This window comes from Canis lupus, chromosome 17 (genome assembly GCF_011100685.1).
Source record: "Canis lupus familiaris isolate Mischka breed German Shepherd chromosome 17, alternate assembly UU_Cfam_GSD_1.0, whole genome shotgun sequence".
Taxonomy (NCBI): Eukaryota; Metazoa; Chordata; class Mammalia; order Carnivora; family Canidae; genus Canis; species Canis lupus.
Genome location: NC_049238.1, coordinates 25,394,102 through 25,414,738, shown reverse-complemented (window position 1 = coordinate 25,414,738; position 20,637 = coordinate 25,394,102). Strand labels below are relative to the sequence as shown.

The 20,637-nt window shown below is 38.7% G+C and overlaps 2 protein-coding genes across 5 annotated transcripts in view; both read left to right on the top strand.

Moving 5' to 3' along the window:
• Positions 1–420: 420 nt before the first annotated feature.
• On the top strand, positions 421–13,186 carry DPY30 (dpy-30 histone methyltransferase complex regulatory subunit). Of its 4 annotated transcripts, none has more exons than XM_038561219.1 (6): positions 421–592; positions 2,937–3,033; positions 3,134–3,205; positions 3,291–3,338; positions 9,988–10,130; positions 12,836–13,186. In XM_038561219.1, exons 3-6 carry the CDS (start codon positions 3,170–3,172, stop codon positions 12,906–12,908), a joined length of 300 nt encoding a protein of 99 aa, XP_038417147.1. In that variant the 5' UTR covers positions 421–592; positions 2,937–3,033; positions 3,134–3,169; the 3' UTR covers positions 12,909–13,186. The 4 variants fall into 4 exon arrangements, with proteins under 4 accessions (XP_038417147.1, XP_038417148.1, XP_038417145.1 ...); XM_038561220.1 differs by lacking the exon at positions 421–592 and adding an exon at positions 2,797–2,836; XM_038561217.1 differs by lacking the exons at positions 421–592; positions 2,937–3,033 and adding an exon at positions 2,808–2,897.
• Positions 13,187–20,457: 7,271 nt separating this feature from the next.
• Positions 20,458–20,637, top strand: part of MEMO1 (mediator of cell motility 1) — a 125,297-nt gene continuing 125,117 nt past the window's right edge. The window contains exon 1 of the mRNA XM_038561206.1: positions 20,458–20,473. The gene's annotated coding sequence lies outside the window, so the exon portion shown is untranslated. The remainder of the gene's footprint in view (positions 20,474–20,637) is intronic.

Genomic DNA, 20,637 nt, shown 5'->3' with positions numbered 1-20,637 from the left:
GAGCCCAATGTGGGGCTCCATCCCAGGACCCAGAGGTCATGACCTGAGTTGAAGGCAGACTCTTAACAGACTGAGCCACTCAGTGGCCCCAATAGGTTAATGTTTTTTTTTTTTTAATTTTTATTTATTTATGATAGTCACAGAGAGAGAAAGAGAGGCAGAGACACAGGCATAGGGAGAAGCAGGCTCCATGCACCGGGAGCCCGACGTGGGATTCGATCCCGGGTCTCCAGGATTGCGCCCTGGGCCAAAGGCAGGCGCTAAACCACTGCGCCACCCAGGGATCCCTAGGTTAATGTTGCACCAAGTCTGTAAAAAGGGGGTCAAGCACATAATTTTTCTTTATTATTCTGGATTCTAGAATTCTAGTTCTAGAATCTATAAACTACTGTTTATTCTAAACTTCAAGAAAGACAAGTCTAGAGTGGTGCTTTGGTGCAAGTGCTTGCCTTCCCTATACATTCACTTCTTTTAAAAAACATTTATTGAATATAAGAAATATATGTGGAGATGAATATAACAAATTTTTGCCTTTGAAGAACTAAAAAATCTAATTGTGTTTAACTGCACACAACATATAAGGCAGGATGAGGTAAGTGCTTAGTAGAAAGACATGATAAAAGCAGATGAGAGGAGTCTTGAACCAAGTTTGGAATGACAAGGCCAAATGAGAGTTAAATGTTCTTCTCATTCTTCTAATTTATCCCTCTCTAGAGTACACATTATTGCCAATTTCTGTCATAATCATAATTCTCAGGGTCCATCCTCTTTATAATTTTTTAAAGATTTTATTTATTCATTAGAGACAGGGAGAGAGAGGGAGGGCGGGCACAGGCAGAGGGAGAAGCAGGCTCCACACAGGGAGCCTGATGTGGGACTTGATCCTGGGATTTCAGCCTCACACCCTGGGCCTAAGGCAGGCATCAAACTGCTGAGCCACCCAGGGATCCCCTAGAATTTTTAATTTCATATAAGAACTCAGTATTCTGCAGTCTCTTCAATTAACTTTATAGGTCCTATCATTTTCTTGCTAAGTCATTAACATCATTTCTAGCTGTCATTTTTTCCCCTCCCATCTCTCTGCTGTGATGGTGTGTTCTTTTTTTCCACATGTTGTAAATATAAAAAAATTTGGTGAAGCTTTTTTGTAAACCTCACATAAGTTTTTCCTGGTTTGAGAGAAACCTGGCTGATAGTTAATTATTCTGTTTACTCCTTTTGGTAATCATATATGCATGTATCTTACACACACACATAAAGATATATATGATCTTTAGTAGTGTCATTGTATGTATTTGTATTCAGTTTTGACTATGGATCAACTCCATATATGCTGTGAACCTTAGTATGTACCAGGCACTGTATGAAGTACTAAGTTACATAAGACAGGTCCCTGTCTCGAAGGAGCTCAGTCTAGCTTCTCTTTTACTAAAACTGTCAGTACTTAGAAAACATAAATTAGCAGTTCTCAATTACTTTCTGGAATTTGGAAATATTTATTGAGTGCTTGCTTGCTATATATTAAGAAATCCACGAATATATGATAATATAGCAATGTACATAACTGTTAAGTTTCCCCAACTCTTTTCTAGACATATTTACTGTTATTTCCCACTCCTGAAAAGCATTTAATCTTAATTTATGTATTAGTAAATTTCTGTATCCTTTATATATGTGTCCACATCTTTGCGTCAGTCCTACATGAAACATCCTCAAGATGCCTTATGGTAACTGCCACCAATTACAATATTAAACAAGTAAACATCACAAAATTAAACTTTAAAAACATACGCAAAAAAAAAAAATGTACACATAAATCTAGTTCCCAAATTCATTTAGATTTTCATCTGTTCAGTTTTTGCAGAGGAGCAAAACTTTTTTAGTTGTATTCTTTCTTTTTCAAAACTTAATGTTATAATCATAAATGTTTCTGTATTTCTGGAATCATGACTTTCAATAGCTTACCTCCCCTTATATTGGTATGACATAATCTAGTCTCCAAATATTTAATATGAAGTTTTCAAACTTTCATACTACAGAGTGCAACTACAAATGGGACTGTTGAATTAAAGGTAGGAACTTTAATGAGTGTTATCACTTGTATTTACATTAAAATAAATGGCAAAAAAAAAAAAAAAAAGGCATTTATTGGGATCCGAGCAATCCTGTTTGCTATTTACGAGCTGTAAGTAGAAGGCAAATGATCCTTTGTGTTTTTTTTTTTCCCCCACAAATGCAATAGTATCAACAGTAGCACACTTTGGAAAGCCAGTTGCTTTTTGCAAACTTTGATACAAATGTAAGGTGGCATTAACACCGCAGATTCGCAGATTGGAGGTCTTGAGCAAGGCTTACCGGGAAATCCTCAAACACTGCTTCTTCCCCCACCTTTTTAGAGTAAAACACTGACATTCTTTCGCCGACTGCTTGGCTTAGGTCTGATTTTTCGTTCAGAACCACCCAGGGAGTGGGTGACTGAGCTTCCGCAGAAGCTCTCCCAAAAGCGGCACTGGGGGCTGGGCGGGCCGAGCCCCTGCCCGCTGTGGTGGTCCCGGGGTCTGCAGCTGGGGTGGCGCTCGCCTCGGTGTGCAGGCTGCAGAGCCAGTCTGCCGCAACCTTCGAGGCCCGGTCTCGGCCCGGTCTCGGCCCGGTCTCTGCCCGGTCTCGGCCAGGACGCCCCGCCGACTGCAGCTGGGGAACCTGGACTCCGGCCGAGGCGCTAGCCGCTCCCCGCCCCCGGGCCCTGCGGGGCGGGGGCGGGGGCGGGGGCGGGGGGAGGGGGGAGTTCTGCGCAGGCGCGGCAGTCGTGCGACATCCGTCACTTACGGCTGAAGCGGTTTGTGCTGGGAGTTGGTGGCGCGGTGCAGGGCTCTTAAGAACGAGCGGCTTGGGCGCGGGTAATCAGCTCCCTCTCCCCTCTTTCCCACCTCTTCTAGGTTCTTGGGACCACCGCGGAGCTTCCGGACCTGATGCGGGCGCCCTGTCTTGGACTGTCCCACCTTGCTCTGCTGCTCCGGGTGCTCCCGCGCCCAGGTGGGGGTGAGGGGCGGGGTCGGGGGCTGGGCTGGACTCCATCCTGGCATCTTCGTGTGGAAATCTCCCGGGTAACTCACGGTTCTTCTTGTTTTCCAAGACTGGTTTCCGGGGATTGTGACTTGCAGGGTCCGCCATGGAGCCAGAGCAGATGCTGGAGGGGCAGACGCAGGTACCAGGAGGCCCTGGCTTCAGGGGGGCGGTGTGCAGCGAGAAGGGGTGGCTCACGTCTCAGTGACCTGTGTTTTGTTTCCTAGGTTGCAGAAAACCCTCACTCTGAGTACGGTCTCACAGACAATGTGGAGGTAATTTCGCCCACTTCTTATGCCGCATCTGAACGTCTCTTATGAGCTGGAGCAAACTTGGGATCCTTTTTTTTTTTTTTTTTTTTTAAATTAAAAAAATTTTTTTTTACTAGGTTGCTTTGCACAAGGGAAAACTTTATCAACATGAACTAAATAGTATCAAATCATGGGTAGCTTGTTTTATTAGCAGTAGTAATACCTCGTGCCATGCAGACGTTCACATTAGTTTTGAGTCAAGAGGTTGAACTTCTGAAAGTGATATAAAGAAACAAACATGCGTTACTAATGGAGACTGGCCAATCGTTTGGCTTGCTGGGTATTAATGAATCTGTTGGAACATTGCTTTGGAAAAAAAAAAAGCACGTTTAAAATTACACCCATTGTCTTTGTAGCAGAATAGTGTTCTCATGGAGTTAACATGTAATAAATGTTGATTTCTCTGCTGTTCAGTAGAAGATGCGATGCCGTTGGAAGCTATAACACATAATAGACCTTGGTTTTTTGTCTTAGTGAAGTCTGAATTCAAAGACTACCTGTGAAAAACATACAAAAGAAGATAGACTTTCTTAGAGCTTTTTCATAGAAGTGCTAGGAGGTGGTTGTTCAAAAGTAGAGGTTATTTTGTAAATGAATGAGTAAATGCCAGGACAAAAGAATTAGCCAAAGCTGGGTAGGATTGGTTAGGAAAATAGAGGCTTCCGGGAGATGTGTGCGTTTTATTGGGAGCGGGTGGGGAAGGAGACATTGCCAGTGATTAAGTTTGGATAAATGCACATAACTATTTCCAAGCTGCTAATATTTCTTTGTTTGTGCTGTGTACCAGACACACTGCTAAGTAATTTACATGTATCTTTAGTCCTATAAAGCTCAGGGAAGTTGAATACCTTGTGCAAAGTCACCAGGAAGTATAGTGGAGGGCTGTGTGTTAAACGTAGGCAGGTTGACGTTTTTGAGGTAGTTAAATTGTCTTGGCAGTCTTGATCAGCTACTAGAGTTCCCTGGTATGTGGAATAACCACTCTGCCTTACAAAATTGCTAGGAATGTTTCTGGGTTTGATATCAGTATATTAAGAAAAACACTTACCTATTTTCATAATGTAACCTTTAATTGAACCTGAAGATATTTTACACCACTTTGTATTTCATTTACAAACTTCTTTATAGACATCAGGAGTCTTTTCTTTCTTTTCCTTTCCTCTTTTCTTTTCTTTTCTTTTCTTTTTTTCAGCAGTCTTTTCTTGATGATGTTTGTATATGAAGGCAGAGTCACGATAGAGAAGAGCAGTGATTCCCAAAGGCTTTCTCTCAGGTTCTCAGACCAATTTCCGTGGTAGTGAGAAAAAAAAATGAGAGTAGAGGGAGTGTTTGATACACTCTTTGGTGATTGGTCTTCTGCTTCTATAGTTTCATTTTAAGATTTTATTTATTGATGACAGAGAGAGAGAGAGAGAGAGAGGCAGAGACACAGGCAGAGGGAGAAGCAGGCTCCATGCAGGGAGCCTGATGTGGGACTTGATCCTGGGTCTCCAGGATCACACCTTGGGCTGAAGGCAGCACCAAACCTTTGAGCCACCGTGGCTGCCCTGCTTCCATAGTTTTAAAATGCTCATTCCTTTAATGTATTAATGGTGGTAGTAAAATAATAATTATGTTTGTTTGTAAGATTTTACTTGGCAAAACAGAGTTGACATCCCTATGTTAGTCCTTTTGTTCATAGTGTAATTTTTAATTTGTTGTGGTATTTGAGAGTCTGGAAATCAATACTGGATAGTTGCTGCTACTTTTTCTCTTACTCTATTTCTGCCTTTAATGGCTTATAAGTTATAATTTCTTTTTAGGTGCTTGCTTTATAGTTTATACATGCAGGTTTGACTTCACAATTTACCTTCAAGTGGCATTATTTCTTTTTGTGTAGAGTATAAGAACCTTACTTGTAACAAGGGCTCTTGGGTGCCTCAGTCAGACTCTTGGTTTCAGTGTAGATCCCCCATTGCTTGGGTTGTGAGGTCCAGCCCCTCATCTGGCTCCTAGTTCAGCAGGAGGTCTGCTTGAAAGATTTTCTTCCTCTGCCCTTTCCCCAGCTCGGTCCCTCTCTCAAAATAAATAAATAAATCTTAAAACAAACAAACAACAGTATTGTCCCATTTTCTATCAACTGACCTTTGGACTGTTGTTATGTTTTACTTCTATGTATAAGTCCTGTAATTCATTTTTTTTTCTTTTTCTTTCTTTCTCTCTCTTCTTTTTTTTTCTCTTTTTTTTTAAGATTTTATTTATTTATTCATGAGAGACACACAGAGAGAGAGGCAGAGACACAAGGCAGAGGGAGAAGCAGGCTTCATACAGGGAGCCTGAAGTGGGACTTCATTCCAGGTCTCCAGGATCACGCCCTGGGCCAAAGGGAGTACTAAACCGCTGAGCCACATGGGCTGCTGCATTATATTTTCCTTAAAAATTTAATTATCTTTACTTTATTTTATTTTTAAAAATATTTTATTTATTTATTCATGAGCGACAGAGAGAGAGAGGCAGAGACACAGGCCCAGGGAGAAGCAGGCTCCATGCAGGGAGCCCGACATGGGACTTGATCCCGGGACTCCAGGATCACGCCCCGGGTTTAAGGCGGTGCTAAACCGCTGAGCCACCCGGGCTGCCCAGTTAATTATCTTTAAAGAGATTTTTCTGAATATCTGAAAAGGCATTATTTTGTCTTTTTTTTTTTTTTTTTATTGGTCTTTATTCCTGAGATATTTTTGCTGGTATAGATTTGTTCCACTGTCTTTTTGGCTGACATCATTTCTGATAGGAAATATGCAATCACTTCTGTCTTTGCGTCTCCATATTTAATGTCTCTTCTTTTGGTGCTTTTACGATTTTATTACAGGTTGTTTTTTTTTTTTTTTTAAGATCTGTTTATTTATTCATGAGAGACACAGACTGAGAGAGAGGCAGAGACATAGGCAGAGAGAGAAGCAGGCTCCTTGCAGGGAGCCCAATACAGGACCGGATCCAAGATCCCAGGATCCCATCCTGAGCTGAAGGCAGGTGTCCAACTGCTGAGCAACCCAGGCGTCCCTTATTTCAGGTTTTAAATAATTTGATTATGATGTGTCTTTGTGTAGGTTTTTTTTTTTTTTTAATTATGCAGCTTGTGCTTAGGATTCATCGAGTTTCTTGAATCTGTGGATTTAGAGTTTTTGTGAAATTAGGAAAATTTCAGCTTTTTTCTTCAAGTATTTTTAAGTACTCTGTAAGCTTAATTATGTTTTCCTCTCTTGAAGATGTGGAAGATGTTATAAGAAATGGTTTACAGCACTGCCTATTTTATTATCTGTATCATTTCTGGGTCTGTTTCTGTGGATTAAAATTTTTCCTCATTAGGGGTAGTATATACCTGCTTCTTTGCCTGTGTAGTGACTTTTTATCAGAGGCTGGGCATTGTGCATTTTACCTTGTTGGATACTGGCTATTTTTGTATTCCTTCAAACATTCTTGAGCTTCCTTCTAGGACTCAGTTAAGTTACTAAGAAACAATTTGATCCTTTCCAGGTTTGCTTTAAACTCTGTTAGGACCACACTAGCCTTTAATTTAGGGCTAATATCCTCCTCTTACATCTCCCCTGGAGCTCCATGTAGTACAGTTTTCCAATTTTGGGTCACAGGAACATGAACTATTCTTGGCCTCATGTGAGCTCCAGGGATTGTGTCTCTTCATTCCAGGTGCCCTGGGTAGTTATCCTGTATGCATGCACGATAAGTATTCACCTAAAGACTGCAAGGCAATCTCTTTAATTTCTTTCTGAATATACCTTTCTTCTTCATGCACTCTTCAATACTCTGTCCTACAAATTCTTTTTTTTTTTTTTAATTTATTTATGATAGTCACACACAGAGAGAGAGAGAGAGAGAGAGAGGCAGAGACACAGGCAGAGGGAGAAGCAGGCTCCATGCACCGGGAGCCTGACGTGGGATTCGATCCCGGGTCTCCAGGATCGCGCCCTGGGCCAAAGGCAGGCGCCAAACCGCTGCGCCACCCAGGGATCCCTGTCCTACAAATTCTAGTTGTCTTATTTCCCTGAAGTTTTAAGTCTGTCTTCTCAGCTCAAGGAGACTGCTGGGCTCTGCTTTGGTTCTCTGCATTGCATCCTATAAATTTTCTAGGCAGGAGGCGGTAACCTGGGATAATCCTAGTGCTCACCTTATTTTTTCCTCATATTTGTGATCAATGTTATATACCCTTAACACCTTTTACCTTTTAGGGAGGTGGTAATTTGGATGTATATATTTTTAGATTAATTCAGGATTTGGGCTTAACTAAAATTAAGCATGGCTGTTGGCACATAGTGGATATTCATTAAATGTTTGGATGAAAAAAATAAGAATATTTAGTCAAGGGATTTATTATTACATCTACAGGAATTGTTTAGGCATTGTTGATTCTTATTGAAGGCATTGAAATGTCATGTAACCGACTAGTTTTTGTCCTCCATGTGAATTATCTGTTGAAGTTTACCAAGGAACAATAAATTCTTTTTTTATTTTTTTTTTATTTATTTATTTTTTTTATTTATTTATGATAGTCACAGAGAGAGAGAGAGAGGCAGAGACACAGGCAGAGGGAGAAGCAGGCTCCATGCACCGGGAGCCCGATGTGGGATTCGATCCTGGGTCTCCAGGATCGCGCCCTGGGCCAAAGGCAGGCGCTAAACCGCTGCGCCACCCAGGGATCCCGGAACAATAAATTCTTAATCCATGAGCAAACAGATAGCTATTTTACACATTAATTAAGCACAGAAGATTATTGTCTCTTATGTTTCAAAATAAGATGAAAAAATCATGAGCAAAATTAGAATAGTTGGCTGACATAGTTGTGGGAAGTGTCTTTGGAAATCATGGTGTATATATATCGTAGGTATATGATTAAAGTTTTTGTTTTTTACCACTTTTTACAAAATAAAATTGTCTAAAAAATTAAGTCTAGAAAATGTTATTTTGTTGTTGACTCATTTATATCCAGTGTGAGTATAATTGAAACAAAAGTTCATTTTTAATTTTTATTTATTTTAATTTTTTTATTTTTTAAAGATTTTATTTATTCATAGAGACACAGAGAGAGAGAGGCAGAGACACAGGCAGAGGGAGAAGCAGGCTCCATGCAGGGAGCCCGACGCGGGACTCAATCCCGGGTCTCCAGGATCACACCCCAGGTTGCAGGCGGCGCTAAACCACTGCGCGCCACTGGGGCTGCCCAAAAGTTCATTTTTTAAAAATGATTTTATTTTTAGTAGTCTTTACACCCAATGTGGGGCTCAAACATACAACCCAAAGATCAAGAGTTGCATGCTCCACTAACTGAGCCAGTATGGCACCCCAATATTTCATTTATTTTTAAAAAATTTTTTAAAAAAGATTTTATTTATTTATTCATCAGAGACACGGGGGGGGGGGGTGGGGGGAGGCAGAGACACAGGCAGAGGGAGAAGCAGGATCCATGCAGAGAGCCCGATGTGGGACTGGATCCTGGGTCTCCAGGATCAGGCCCTGGGCTGAAGGCAGCGCTAACCGCTGAGCCACTTGGGCTGCCCCCAAAATTACATTTAAATGAAAGTGTTCTTAATAGTGTTTTGCCTTTTAGGTAGCCACTTATTTCTAATTTTCTAAAATGTTTGATTTGTAAAAGAATGAAAAGTTTTTCAATAAAGTAGTTTTTGATGCTCTGGATGTCAGATGAATCTACATGAAAGACCTAAAATTTGAAGGTTCTTAGGAGTAGAAAGTATGTCATTGTTTCTTAAACATCATTTAAATACCATATTAATGATCTTTTCTGTATTAGTAATTCTACCATTTTTTGGCTGTCATTCGATTAATATTTTTTTATTCTATTCACTTTAAAAAATCATGAATGCAAAAAAAAATCATGAATGCATTTCTGTAAAAAAGAAACAAATGGAAAGGCATTCTCAATTTGATAGAGGCTAACCATAAAAATAAAAACAGTGAATACAAAATGGTAGTAAATTTTAGCTATATTCTATTGCCTTTGGAAAGCTCTGAGCCTGAAGCCTGCTGTCTCTGTTAAGAGACTTTAGCAAGTGTTACAGAAGTGTTACAGACCTATTAAGTACCTAAGTGAGACTTTGTCCTTGATACGTCTGTGATGAAAGAATTGAAACAGGTCTAGCTTTCTTACTGTGCTTCAGTGCTACTTAGTGTCAGACTTTTTTGAAGCATAGTGTAAGAAGGTATTCTTATGAAAAAAACAGTAGCACTTGTATTTACTCCTCAACAGGCAGAAGGAAAGGGAGAAAAGGATCTGGAGATACTGGGGTATATGGGCTGACTCGGTCCATAGGGCATGCAATAGTTGATCTCGGGCTCATGAGTTTAAGCCCTATGTTGGGTGTGGAGCCTACTTAATTTAAAAAACTAAGTAAAAGAATGAGATCCTATGGTGCCTTCAGAGAGAAAAGGTTTAAATGGAATTTAGGGATGGGTCTGGTTTTTATTTTGGCAGAAAGATTTGCTATTCAATATCAGCTTTTCTAGTCATTGATTCTCTTAGTGTCATCTTATCATTAATTTTTGTTTAGCATTCAAAATAATCCAGTTATTTGTAATATACATGCATGTTTTTTGAATCCACTAGAGGATAGTAGACAATGAGAAGATTAATGCAGAAAAGTCATCAAAACAGAAAGTGGATCTCCAGTCTTTGCCAACTCGTGCCTACCTGGATCAGACAGTTGTGCCTATTTTATTACAGGGCCTTGCTGTGCTTGCAAAAGAAAGGTAAGACAATAGTATCTGTAAATGGAGTTATCAGAGAAAAAATAAAGACTTCTCTAATTGAAATATTGTTATCATTAGTTATGCTGAGTTATTTTTAAAATATAGGGAATTTATAGATATTAGAGTTTTAAAAAAAATAAGTCAGCCATAACTGAATTCAGATACTTTCATTTATCTGTACTAGTCTTGGATCATATGTATATTTATAAAGCTTTCTAGTCATGGTGTACATGTAATTTTATATGTCTTTTTTACTTTATAACAGAAAACTTTTTCTATATCTCTGCATAGCCTTTGTGATTATAATTTAAATTATAACAATACTGCAATTAATTTAGCCATTTTTTCATTGTTGAACACTTAGGTCCAATTTCCTTTGTTAATATAGGTTAGGCAATTTATATGTTTTCATGTGTCTTTTGCTTTTGTTAAATTACTTAAAAAGATTTTATTTATTTATTTGAGAGTGTGCCTATGTGAGGTGGGGGAGAGGGAGAGGGAGAGGCAGCCTCCCCGCTGAGCAGGGTGCTAACTTGGGACTTGATCTCAGGACCCTGGGATAAGGACTTGAACTGAAGGCAGATGCTTAATCGAATGAGCTATCCAGGCACCCTTGCTTAATTATGTTCTTGTGATACTTTTCCAAGAGTTAATTTGCTACTTTGAGGAACGACTGTTGTTATGTAGTATATGATACATAAAATCATTTTTTTCTGTCTAGAAGTTTATCCTTAAAGTTCTACTATCATAGCCTCAACAGCATGAGTGTTGCTATAAACTTTTCTTGCAAAGTTGTTTTTTTTTTTTTAAGATTTTATTTATTTATTTGAGAGTGAGTGAGAGAGAATGAGAGAAGGAGCAGGGGGTGGGGAGAGGAAGAAGCAGACGTCCCGCTGAGCAGAGAGCCTCAGGTAGGGCTCAATCCCTGGATTCCAGGATCATAACCTGAGCTGAAGGCAGATGCTTAACTGACTGAGCCACCCAAGCGCCGCACTTGCCAAGCGGTTTTGATTTATATTTCTTTGTTAGCAACATTACAGTTTTTTTCTTTACATGTTTTTTCCTATTAATTCTACCTAAATTCTTTTTGTGTAAGCAAATCCAATAAGAAAAATGTTTTCTTAAATTATATGTATAAAATAGGATTTGTTTATGACTGCAAGATAGATCTTGGCTCTAATACTGTCAATTAAAGTATGGGCATCTTTTATATACATATATTTTTGTTCTTTATCTGCAGAAAGCCAGTATATGAGAAATTCTAAATATTACTTTAAATGCTAGAAGGAAAAATTTGAAGAAGTTTTTAGGTAACATGCTGTTAGTAAATATACTTTTTAAGTAAGGAATTCTGGCAAAATTATTCATGAAATTATATATAGTATGTGAAAAATTATATATAGTATGTGAAAAATTGTTTATGTCTAGGCAGTTCAAAAGACCTTACAAATTTAAGGGAATGTTTTGAGATCATTGTAAATTAATTCTAAATATGCCTTTTCATAGTAGGATTTTATTTTATTTTATTTTAATTTATTTTATTTTATTTTATTTTATTTTATTTTATTTTATTTTATATATTTTTTTTGTTTTGTTTTGTTTTCATAGTAGGATTTTAAATAGCTGATTCCTCCAGCTTTTCATCTTTTGACTTGTTTTCTCAGCAAGAATAATTCATGGAAAAGTGATAAATATAAAATACATCTTTTGTTGACATTTTTCCCTAGTTTTATTGAGAAATAATTGACCTATATCACTGTATAAGCCTAAATGATATAGCATAGCATTTGATCTACATATATTGTGAAACGATACCATATCCATCATCTCACATAGATGCAATAAAAAGGAAAAAAAATAAAAAGAAATTTTCCTTTTGATGAGAACTCTTAGGCACTCCTGTCAACAAGTTTGCTATTATCACACAGCAGTGTTAGCTGTGGTCATTGTGTCGTATGTCATAGCCCTGGTGCTTATTCATCTTGTAACTGGAAGTGTGTGCCCTTCGATCACTTTTAATTCCCTTTCTTCCACCTCTGAATTTTAAAATATGTTTATGTTCTTAGTTGCTCTGTGTTGTAGCAGTATTAGAATTATTATTGATTTAAGTATTTGAAGTAAAATAGAGGTACATTTTTAGAATGAAACATACCAGAACTAACTTGTCCAAGTGACTATTGAATCCTTTGATTAATTTTTCAGGAGTTCATCCATTTGTCTCAATGATGCTACAGCCATTTTCTTATATTGTTTTTGTACTCTTATTGAAGGTTAATACCTGTGGAGAAAATTGTGCATATTGTAGGTGTATGGTTTGATGAATTTTCAGAACCCAAACATATCCACATAACTTGTGCTCAGATCCAGAAACTGAATACTGTCAGAATTCTCCCTTGTGACCTCTTTAAGTCATTATCCCCCCTGGGTAATCATCATCCCATTGTCAAAAATTACATTTTTGAAACTTGTGTTTTTAGAGTTGTATTTATAATCAGATGTAAGCCATACAAAACTTTCAGTCTCTTTTAACTATATTGTTGATTAACTTGCTTGCCTATTTCACTTACTGTATTTACTACAAATGGCCTTTGAGTGTAAAATGAAAATTAAACTGAAAAAGATGTATTTTCATTATGGAACAATACATTTAAATTAATACACTTAGAATATACATTTCTAAATTATGGATTTCTTTTCCCTTACAGACCACCAAATCCCATTGAATTTCTAGCATCATATCTTTTAAAAAACAAGGCACAGTTTGAAGATCGAAACTGACTTAATTGGGAAGAACAGAAAAATTTGGTTTCTACTGTAGATTTACATGATTAAGAGGCAGCTTTAATTGCCATGATTCCCCCCCCCCCCCCTTTTGGAAATATAAGAACCTTCAGGACAACAGAACTTATTTCCGGAATTGCAGAAGAAAACATATTTCCCTTATTTTGATTTAATCACCATACTTATTTAATGAGTGTATTCTGTGCAATTTTTTTCTCAGATTGTCTTTAACTTTGTTTTTAAAATAACCTTCAAAATAAACCGTTAAAGCGTCATTATTTGAAAGTAGTTTTTATTCTATATGGCAAATATTTATATGGCTCAGTTATTTTCATGAATTCCTTCTTTCTTGGGTCTTAGAGTACTGCAGGATGAAAATACACCAGAGTCGAGTTTAACATAAAATAAAAAAATCTCTGCCAGCTTTTCTCAGCGTTGTCCCTGGACCTCTTGGAGGGTGGGATCTTTGCATCTTCAGTTTTTAATATCAGAGGTAACTAATTCACAGTGAAGTTGTAGTACTGTTATAAGCATTGTGGAGGGTGTACAATATCCTTCATTGCCAGAACACTTGGTGGTAATAATGTAATAGTAGCTTTCTTTTATTGCAATTCTATATGTCAAACATAATTACCATTTTACTTAAATTATCTTTAATACAGCAACTCTACAAAGTAGATATTGTTATTCCCATTTTGCAGATGAGAAAACATTTGGAGGGGTTTAAGTGACTTGCTCAAGATCACATTGCTGGTAAGTGCTTGAATGGCATTCAAACCCAGTCCTACCAATGTGTTGCTGATAGTTAAGTGAGAAGTGCTTGTGCAAGTTCACATCATTGCTTATTTGGCAATAAAAAACACCAACCAGTCCTTTTTTGGGGTCTGCTCATTTTGTCCTGTATGAAAAAATTAAGATAACTCATGATCTCAGATAAAAGAGAACTGTCTGAAGAAAGCCAGGTAGGAAGAATATTCATTAAGAGAAGCAGTTCTTAGTGGGGAATGGCTTTGCCCTCTCACCCCAAAGGACTTTTGGCCGTGTCTAGAAACATTTTGGTTGTCACAACTGAAGTAAGGTGGAGTTCTACTGGCATCTAGTGGGTAATGATCAGGAATACTGCTAAATATCTTAAAATACATAGGGCAACCTGCATGCCCCACCCATCCCCAAGAATTATCTGCCACAAAATATCAATTAGTGTTAAGATCGAGAAACCCTGCATAGAGGGGAAACCTGGCTGGCTCAGTTTGTGTCATACAGTGCTCGATCTCAGGTCATGAGTTCAAGCCCCACATTGGGCCTAGAGTTTACTTACAGGAAAGAAAGAAAAGAAGACCCAGTTTTGGAGGAATGTTAAAGATGTGTGTCCAAGCTAAACACGTGAAGGTAGTTGAGATATAAAGTATGCTGATGAGGTATGTCTTACAGTTCACTTTAACACAGGAAAAAGCTTATTTCAGTAGGAGTGACTCTAGTGGGGAGGTGACATGGTTTTGATTTAAAATTGCAGATCTGTACAATTTGCATAAGAAAAGCCTGTAGCAATTGAGATCTCTTGCTTATATAGTAGTTTCCATAAATACTAATTCCATCAGATGCATTTTGGTTATTTGGCTAACTTCTACATAATCTGCCCAATTTTTTGGTGATATTTTAACATTTTATTAAGTGCTAATTGGGTAATTTTTTATTAAAACATCAATAGTTTTATCATCTTAATGGCAGTTCTTCATCTGTGATTCACATCAGAGCCACTTGGGGAACTTTTCATATATATTTCATATATAAATAGCCCCTGAGAGCCTGATTAAATTGTGATAGAACCTGGCTTCTGAATTTGCCTCTTTGAGGCATTCTGATATACACCTCTGGTTAACCACCAGTTAGAAGTAATGCAGTACTCTGCCTATGCTCCATAACTTCTAGTGTTGTATTGAATTATCTTTGACTTGGGGCTTAAATTACTCAATCTTGAAATTGATACTTTTTAAAGTAACAGCTGAGAATAGGCATATCTTTTGCTGCAATGCACATGCTACTAAACAGTACTTAACATGTGCTAGGCACCATGCTAAATACATGAATTGTTATATAATCCTCAAAATCCTGTGAGGTAGGTTAAATTTTAATACCTCATTTTTAATTAATTAATTAATTTATTTTTAAATATTTTGTTTATTTATTCGTTAGAGACACAGGGAAAGAGAGAGAGGCAGAGACACAGGTAGAGGGAGAAGCAGGCTCCATGCAGGGAGCCCGACGTGGGGCTCGATCCCTGGTCTCCAGGATCACACCCTGGGCTGAAGGCTGGCAGCGCTAAACCGCTGAGCCACCCAGGCTGCCCAATACCTCATTTTTAGATGAGCAAAGTGAAATTTTGTTGACTTGTACAAGGTTATAGAGGAAAGTAAATTTGAGGCAGGATTCAAACCCAGCTTAATGCTAAATTACTTTCCCTTAATGCTATATTACCCTCTGCTCTAATGCTCTCAGGTATGTTTATAGTTTTTCCTTGGGGTAAAATCAGTCTGCCCATGTGTGTGCAGTAGAAGCCCTTTTATCCAGTTGGTAGGTGAAAAAGTGAGTCATGGTGGGGAATCCTAAATGACACTGAACAGATATTTTTTTTAAGCTTAAAAATGTTAATCTATATTAACTTGGTAATATTTTCATTTCAATCTTTTATCTGGGTATGGGTTCTCTGATTGGAATTCTGTATCATTTTTCTCCCTTAAATCACTCCTATGATGTATGGTCTGCATATTTCAGTATCAGGTTTTTTGAAAGTAGAGAACGCTTTTTTTTTAGACATTTAAGAAGTAATTTGTAGAATCCTATGCTTGTTTCATGTTTTTTTTCTCCAGCCTTCAGTCATCTTACCTGCCTCTAATTTGACAGTTTTTACATAGTCTTTCCAAAGCATTCTACCTAATTTTTGTACACCTTTTGCATTATGTGTCTGTATTTCATTGGTTTATGTAATGTTTAATTAAATTATGTAATGGTAGTATCTAGTACAACTGGCATAAGTAAGGTGGAGAACACTATTGACCCTTGTTAGGTATGCACACAAACCTGAGAGGAGACCGCAATCATGTGAGAGTTTCCTAAAAAGTGTAATCTACAAGCTTATAGAGTTCAACTTTATTTTACGATGGGAACAGAGAGCATCACTTACCCCACTAAGCCGGTGGACTGAAAACCAGTTAAGCACATTTCCCTGTACTTTGATGAGGTATTTTACAAACCATGCCTACCCTTCGAATACTTAATGGATAGGTTATGGTTCAGTAAACAAATACAGAAATAGAATGGGAAGTCCTATATGTTATAGAATGAATTCTTGAATTACGTTGGTAGGTAGGTTAGTGGGAAGACCATAGAGCAAATTAGGCATAGATTCATAGAGGAAATAGAGACCTTGAGTTGAGAAAAAGAAAAATGGTTTGGATAGAATGATGACATTGTCTATTTAATTCTGGTCTTGTGGGAAGAATATTGAACCTTTGCTTAAATCTCATTTAGGAGAAGGCATGTCGGATTTTTAGAATTGATAACTTCCTGTTAGAAACTTGATAGAATGGTTGTAGGGATAGCATAATAATATAGCCAGATATTTTTCTGGACTGGATTCCAAAAAGGCATTAACAAATTGGAGGCCTGATACTTATCATCAAACTGTAGAAATGAGGGACAAAGGTGAAAGCTGTAAATGGCTATCACTGAGAATCTATTTATTTAAAAATCTCTACATTTAAATTAGGAAAGTAGGAAAGTAATATAGTGGAAAATAGGTCACCAGATATAAAAGGGCCAGGCAGTAATGAATACGAATTTTGTTTTAAAAAAAGTTAAAATCTTTTAACTCTGTTATTTCATTTCTGGGAATTCTAAATAATATTAATAAGTTTGAAAAAAGTTTTATAAAATTTATTTCAAAAAATTGGAAATGAACAAATTTTCATCTTAGTAAGAATCACTAAATACATACTTAGTGACTATTCAGTGTCAGGTACATAGTTAAGTATTTAATAAATATTACTTATCAAGTTTGGCTTCTAATGGAAGGGCAAACTAGACTGACTCTAGATTATAGTACTAGTTTGTAAATTTTTTTTTTTTTTTACTGAATTATAGTTGACACACAATGTTACATTAGTTTCAGGTTTACAACACAGTGATTCAGCATATGCTATGCTCACAAGTGTAGCTACTGTCTGTTACTGTACAATGCTATACAATACCATTGACTATTCCCAGTGCTGTACGTCTTATCCCCAGAACTCAACTCATTCCCTAAGTCTGCACCTCCCACTCTCCACCAATTTTTGGTCATTTCCCTTCTCCCCTCTGGCAACCACTAGTTCGTTCTCTGTGTTTATGGGTCTGTTTTTGCTTTTTTGTTTATTCATTTGTTTTTTAGATTTTACATCTAAGTGAAATCATAATGGCATTTGTCTTAGAGTACCATTTTAACTGATATCAAAAGAGCATCTTTATGCTAAACTCTTCTCAAGTTTGATTTGTTCAGAACTCTGGTTTTATTCTACAATATTTTTTGGATATGGGGCTTTTAGTAATTAGTGGACTTCTTAAGCTGTCTGCTATGGATAGCATTTTATAAAAATGGTCAATTTAATATTGCCATGTAGGTTCCAAAAATCAAGCCTAAAGATGTAAGTATTTTGTGTGTGTAGGTACTATATGTATATGGCACAAAATTCCAAAGATACTCAAAAGTTTAAATCTTTTGTCCATCCTTGCACTTCTGCCACCTAAACATATTGTTACCAATTTATTGTGTTTCCTTCTAGGAGTATTCTGTGTATAATCAAGTGTATGAGGATACTTATAAGTATTCTGTTTTACACAAATGGTAGGATACTTTACACACTGTTCTGCAATTTGCTTTTTCCTCCCCCCACCCAGCTCTCCATACAGTATACAGCACCACCTTAGTCTTTTTAATGGGTGTGTATGTATGAATATATCCTAATGTAAGAAGTCTCATATTGATGGTTATTGTGGCTGTGCTAGTTGTTTGCTAATACAGACTGATGCAGTGAATATAGGACATGCTTTTTTTTTTTTTTTAAGATTTTATTTATTTATTCATGAGAGACAGAGAGAGAGAGGCAGAGACACAGGCAGAGAGAGAAGCAGGCGCCCTGCAGAGAGCCCGATGCAGGACTTGATCCCGGGTCTTCAGGATCACACCCTGGGCTGAAGGCAGACACTTAACCTCTGAGCCACCCAGGCGTCCCAAGGACATGCTTTTTTAGAACATATGTTGGGTTATTGATGTTGGGTTCTGGGACTAGTGGTGCCCTATTTATTATTATTCTACTTTATAAGAACTCTCTATTAGTGAGGACTTCCTCCCTGCCTTTGCTACGACTGATGTTTATGGAGTGTCAAACCCAAATCCCTAGTAGATATAACGGAAATTGTTAATAATAACATGGAAATTGTACAGTATTGCCAAACAGACTTCTTCTGGGATGTGAAATGGGTATTTTGCATTATGTGGATCTCCATTAATTTAGGGGAGGTAAGTGAATAGTTTCAACAAATTCCTTTAAAGAGTCTCTCCTTGAATAAGGTAGCTAAAGAAAGATGGAAAGAAGGAATCATGATGGGATATATTGAGAGCATTATCGAGATAATGGAAGATCTTTTAACCTTTTACTTCTCTTGGCATTGTGGTCTTTGCTTAACTGGACCAGTAAGAAAACTCCTTTGGGGGAAAGAAGCCTCCAACAGAGCATTTTCCTATGGAGGATGCTTAAATTTAAATTAGGTTACTAGTTTGGAATGAATCCTGAGATTGTTCCTTGGAGTAGAGGATAATGATAAAAAGAAACAAAGAACAGCTGATAAATTGTTTTCAGAATACTTTCATTTTACTTCATGATTCTCACTGCAAGCCTGTGAGTTAGATATTGCTGTTTGCATTTGACAGATGAGAACGCCGAGATTTAAAAGGCTATGTTAGTAGATGCCATGATCAGTCTGAAATACCAAGCTTTCTTAGTTCATCATATCCAGTGTCCCCTTCCCTCCTTTTCTGGGGCCATAGAAGCAGAATCAGGAATCATTGACTTTGTGAGCTATTACTGCTTATCAATGCCATGCCAATCATATCAGCAGTTTTCCTTTTCTTGAAGTTTATGATGAAAAGTTTACCAATTTACCATGTCATCATTTACCACTGAATTTTGGTACTCTGTGAAGAGTACCATGGAATTAGAGCTGCCCCTCATCTTTTTGGGACATCCCTTTGGCACTACTTGGCACATCCTTTTTTTTTTTTTTTTTTTTTTTTTTTGCTGTGTAGTATGTTAACATTTGGGCAGGTTAGTGGTTAGAGGGTTAGAAATGGGGTAAAGAAATTCATATCAGTGGAGATTTTTTCATCTAATAATTGTGTAGAAAAAGGTGTGAAAGTCAGAAATGTTCCAATAATTGACCAGACTTTTAGGCCTGGGATGTCACACAAGATCCTTGGGCCTTAAAGCTGAAAAAGTGGGAGGAGGGGTGGGAATAGGAAAGTAAATTAAAACAAAAACAAAACTGTATTATGACATTAGGGAAACTTGAATATTATGCAGCCAGTTATCCGGTTTGAACTCTACCAATGATCTGTTCAGTATGAAATTCAGATTCTTTCACTGAAGACGTGCAAGTTTTTCTTAACTCTCTTCCCGGTTTTGGAATGATCTGCTTCATAACAACGCTACCTTGGTCTAAGATATCCTACTTCTCTGTGATTCTTTAATAGTTTTAGAGGAATTCTTTGTTCCTGACTCTTACGTGAAATACTGGGATTTATAAGAGGAGGGGTTGTAAATAATGTTTGTTGTATGCAATACTCTGTCAGGCTCTACATTTTATTAACTGATAATCCCAGGGACCCTCCTTGAATATACTATCCCCTTTTCATAGAAGGGAATAACTGAGGCTAGCCTAGCTATTTTCACACTTGAATCTAATTAGGGAGTGAAGACCTGCACCTACATCCGTATACAATGAAACGAGATAAATGTTTACAGTGTCAAAGCCACGATTAGGTGTAAGAGTGGCCGCGGGAAGCAAAAGCTAGCGTTTGAGGGGACCCCTGCCCTCACACTGCCATGTGCCTGTTCCTATACAGGAACTTCCTGAACGAGGCCACAGGCTCGCATCCCCGGGAGTGGAACCTCGGGGGTGTGAATCCACTCAACATTCGCGTGTGTGACGAGGCGGGGGAGGACGAGCAGGACGAGCAGGACGAGCAGGACCGTCCCCGCGGAAAGCCGCGGCGGCGGCGGCGGCGGCGGCGAGCCCCGGGTGCTCGTCATTTACGGAAGTTGGCTGGGGGAGGGGGCTCGCCCTGCGGCTGCGCCCCGCTCCCCCCCCGCCCCCCCCGCTCCCCGCCCCCCAGCCTCTGCTGCCGCTAAACCCCGGAGCGCGGAGCGTGCACGCTGCGATCCCTCGGCGGCCCGGCCGCGGCTGCTGGGCATGCTCAGTGGGCAGGACCCGTTGGAGCGGCGAGTAAGGAAGCGCTGGCTCCTCCGCGGGTCTGCCGTCCCCGCTCGGGCCCCGGCCCTGGGCTTCCGTGCGCGCGGAGCCGCAGCCGCAGCCGCCGCCGCCTCCCCGCGGGGCCTGTCCGGCTTCCGCCGTTAACCTCGCGGCGCGGCCGGAGGAGGAGCGGGGCGGGGCGGGGCCCGCGGGCCGGCGGGCG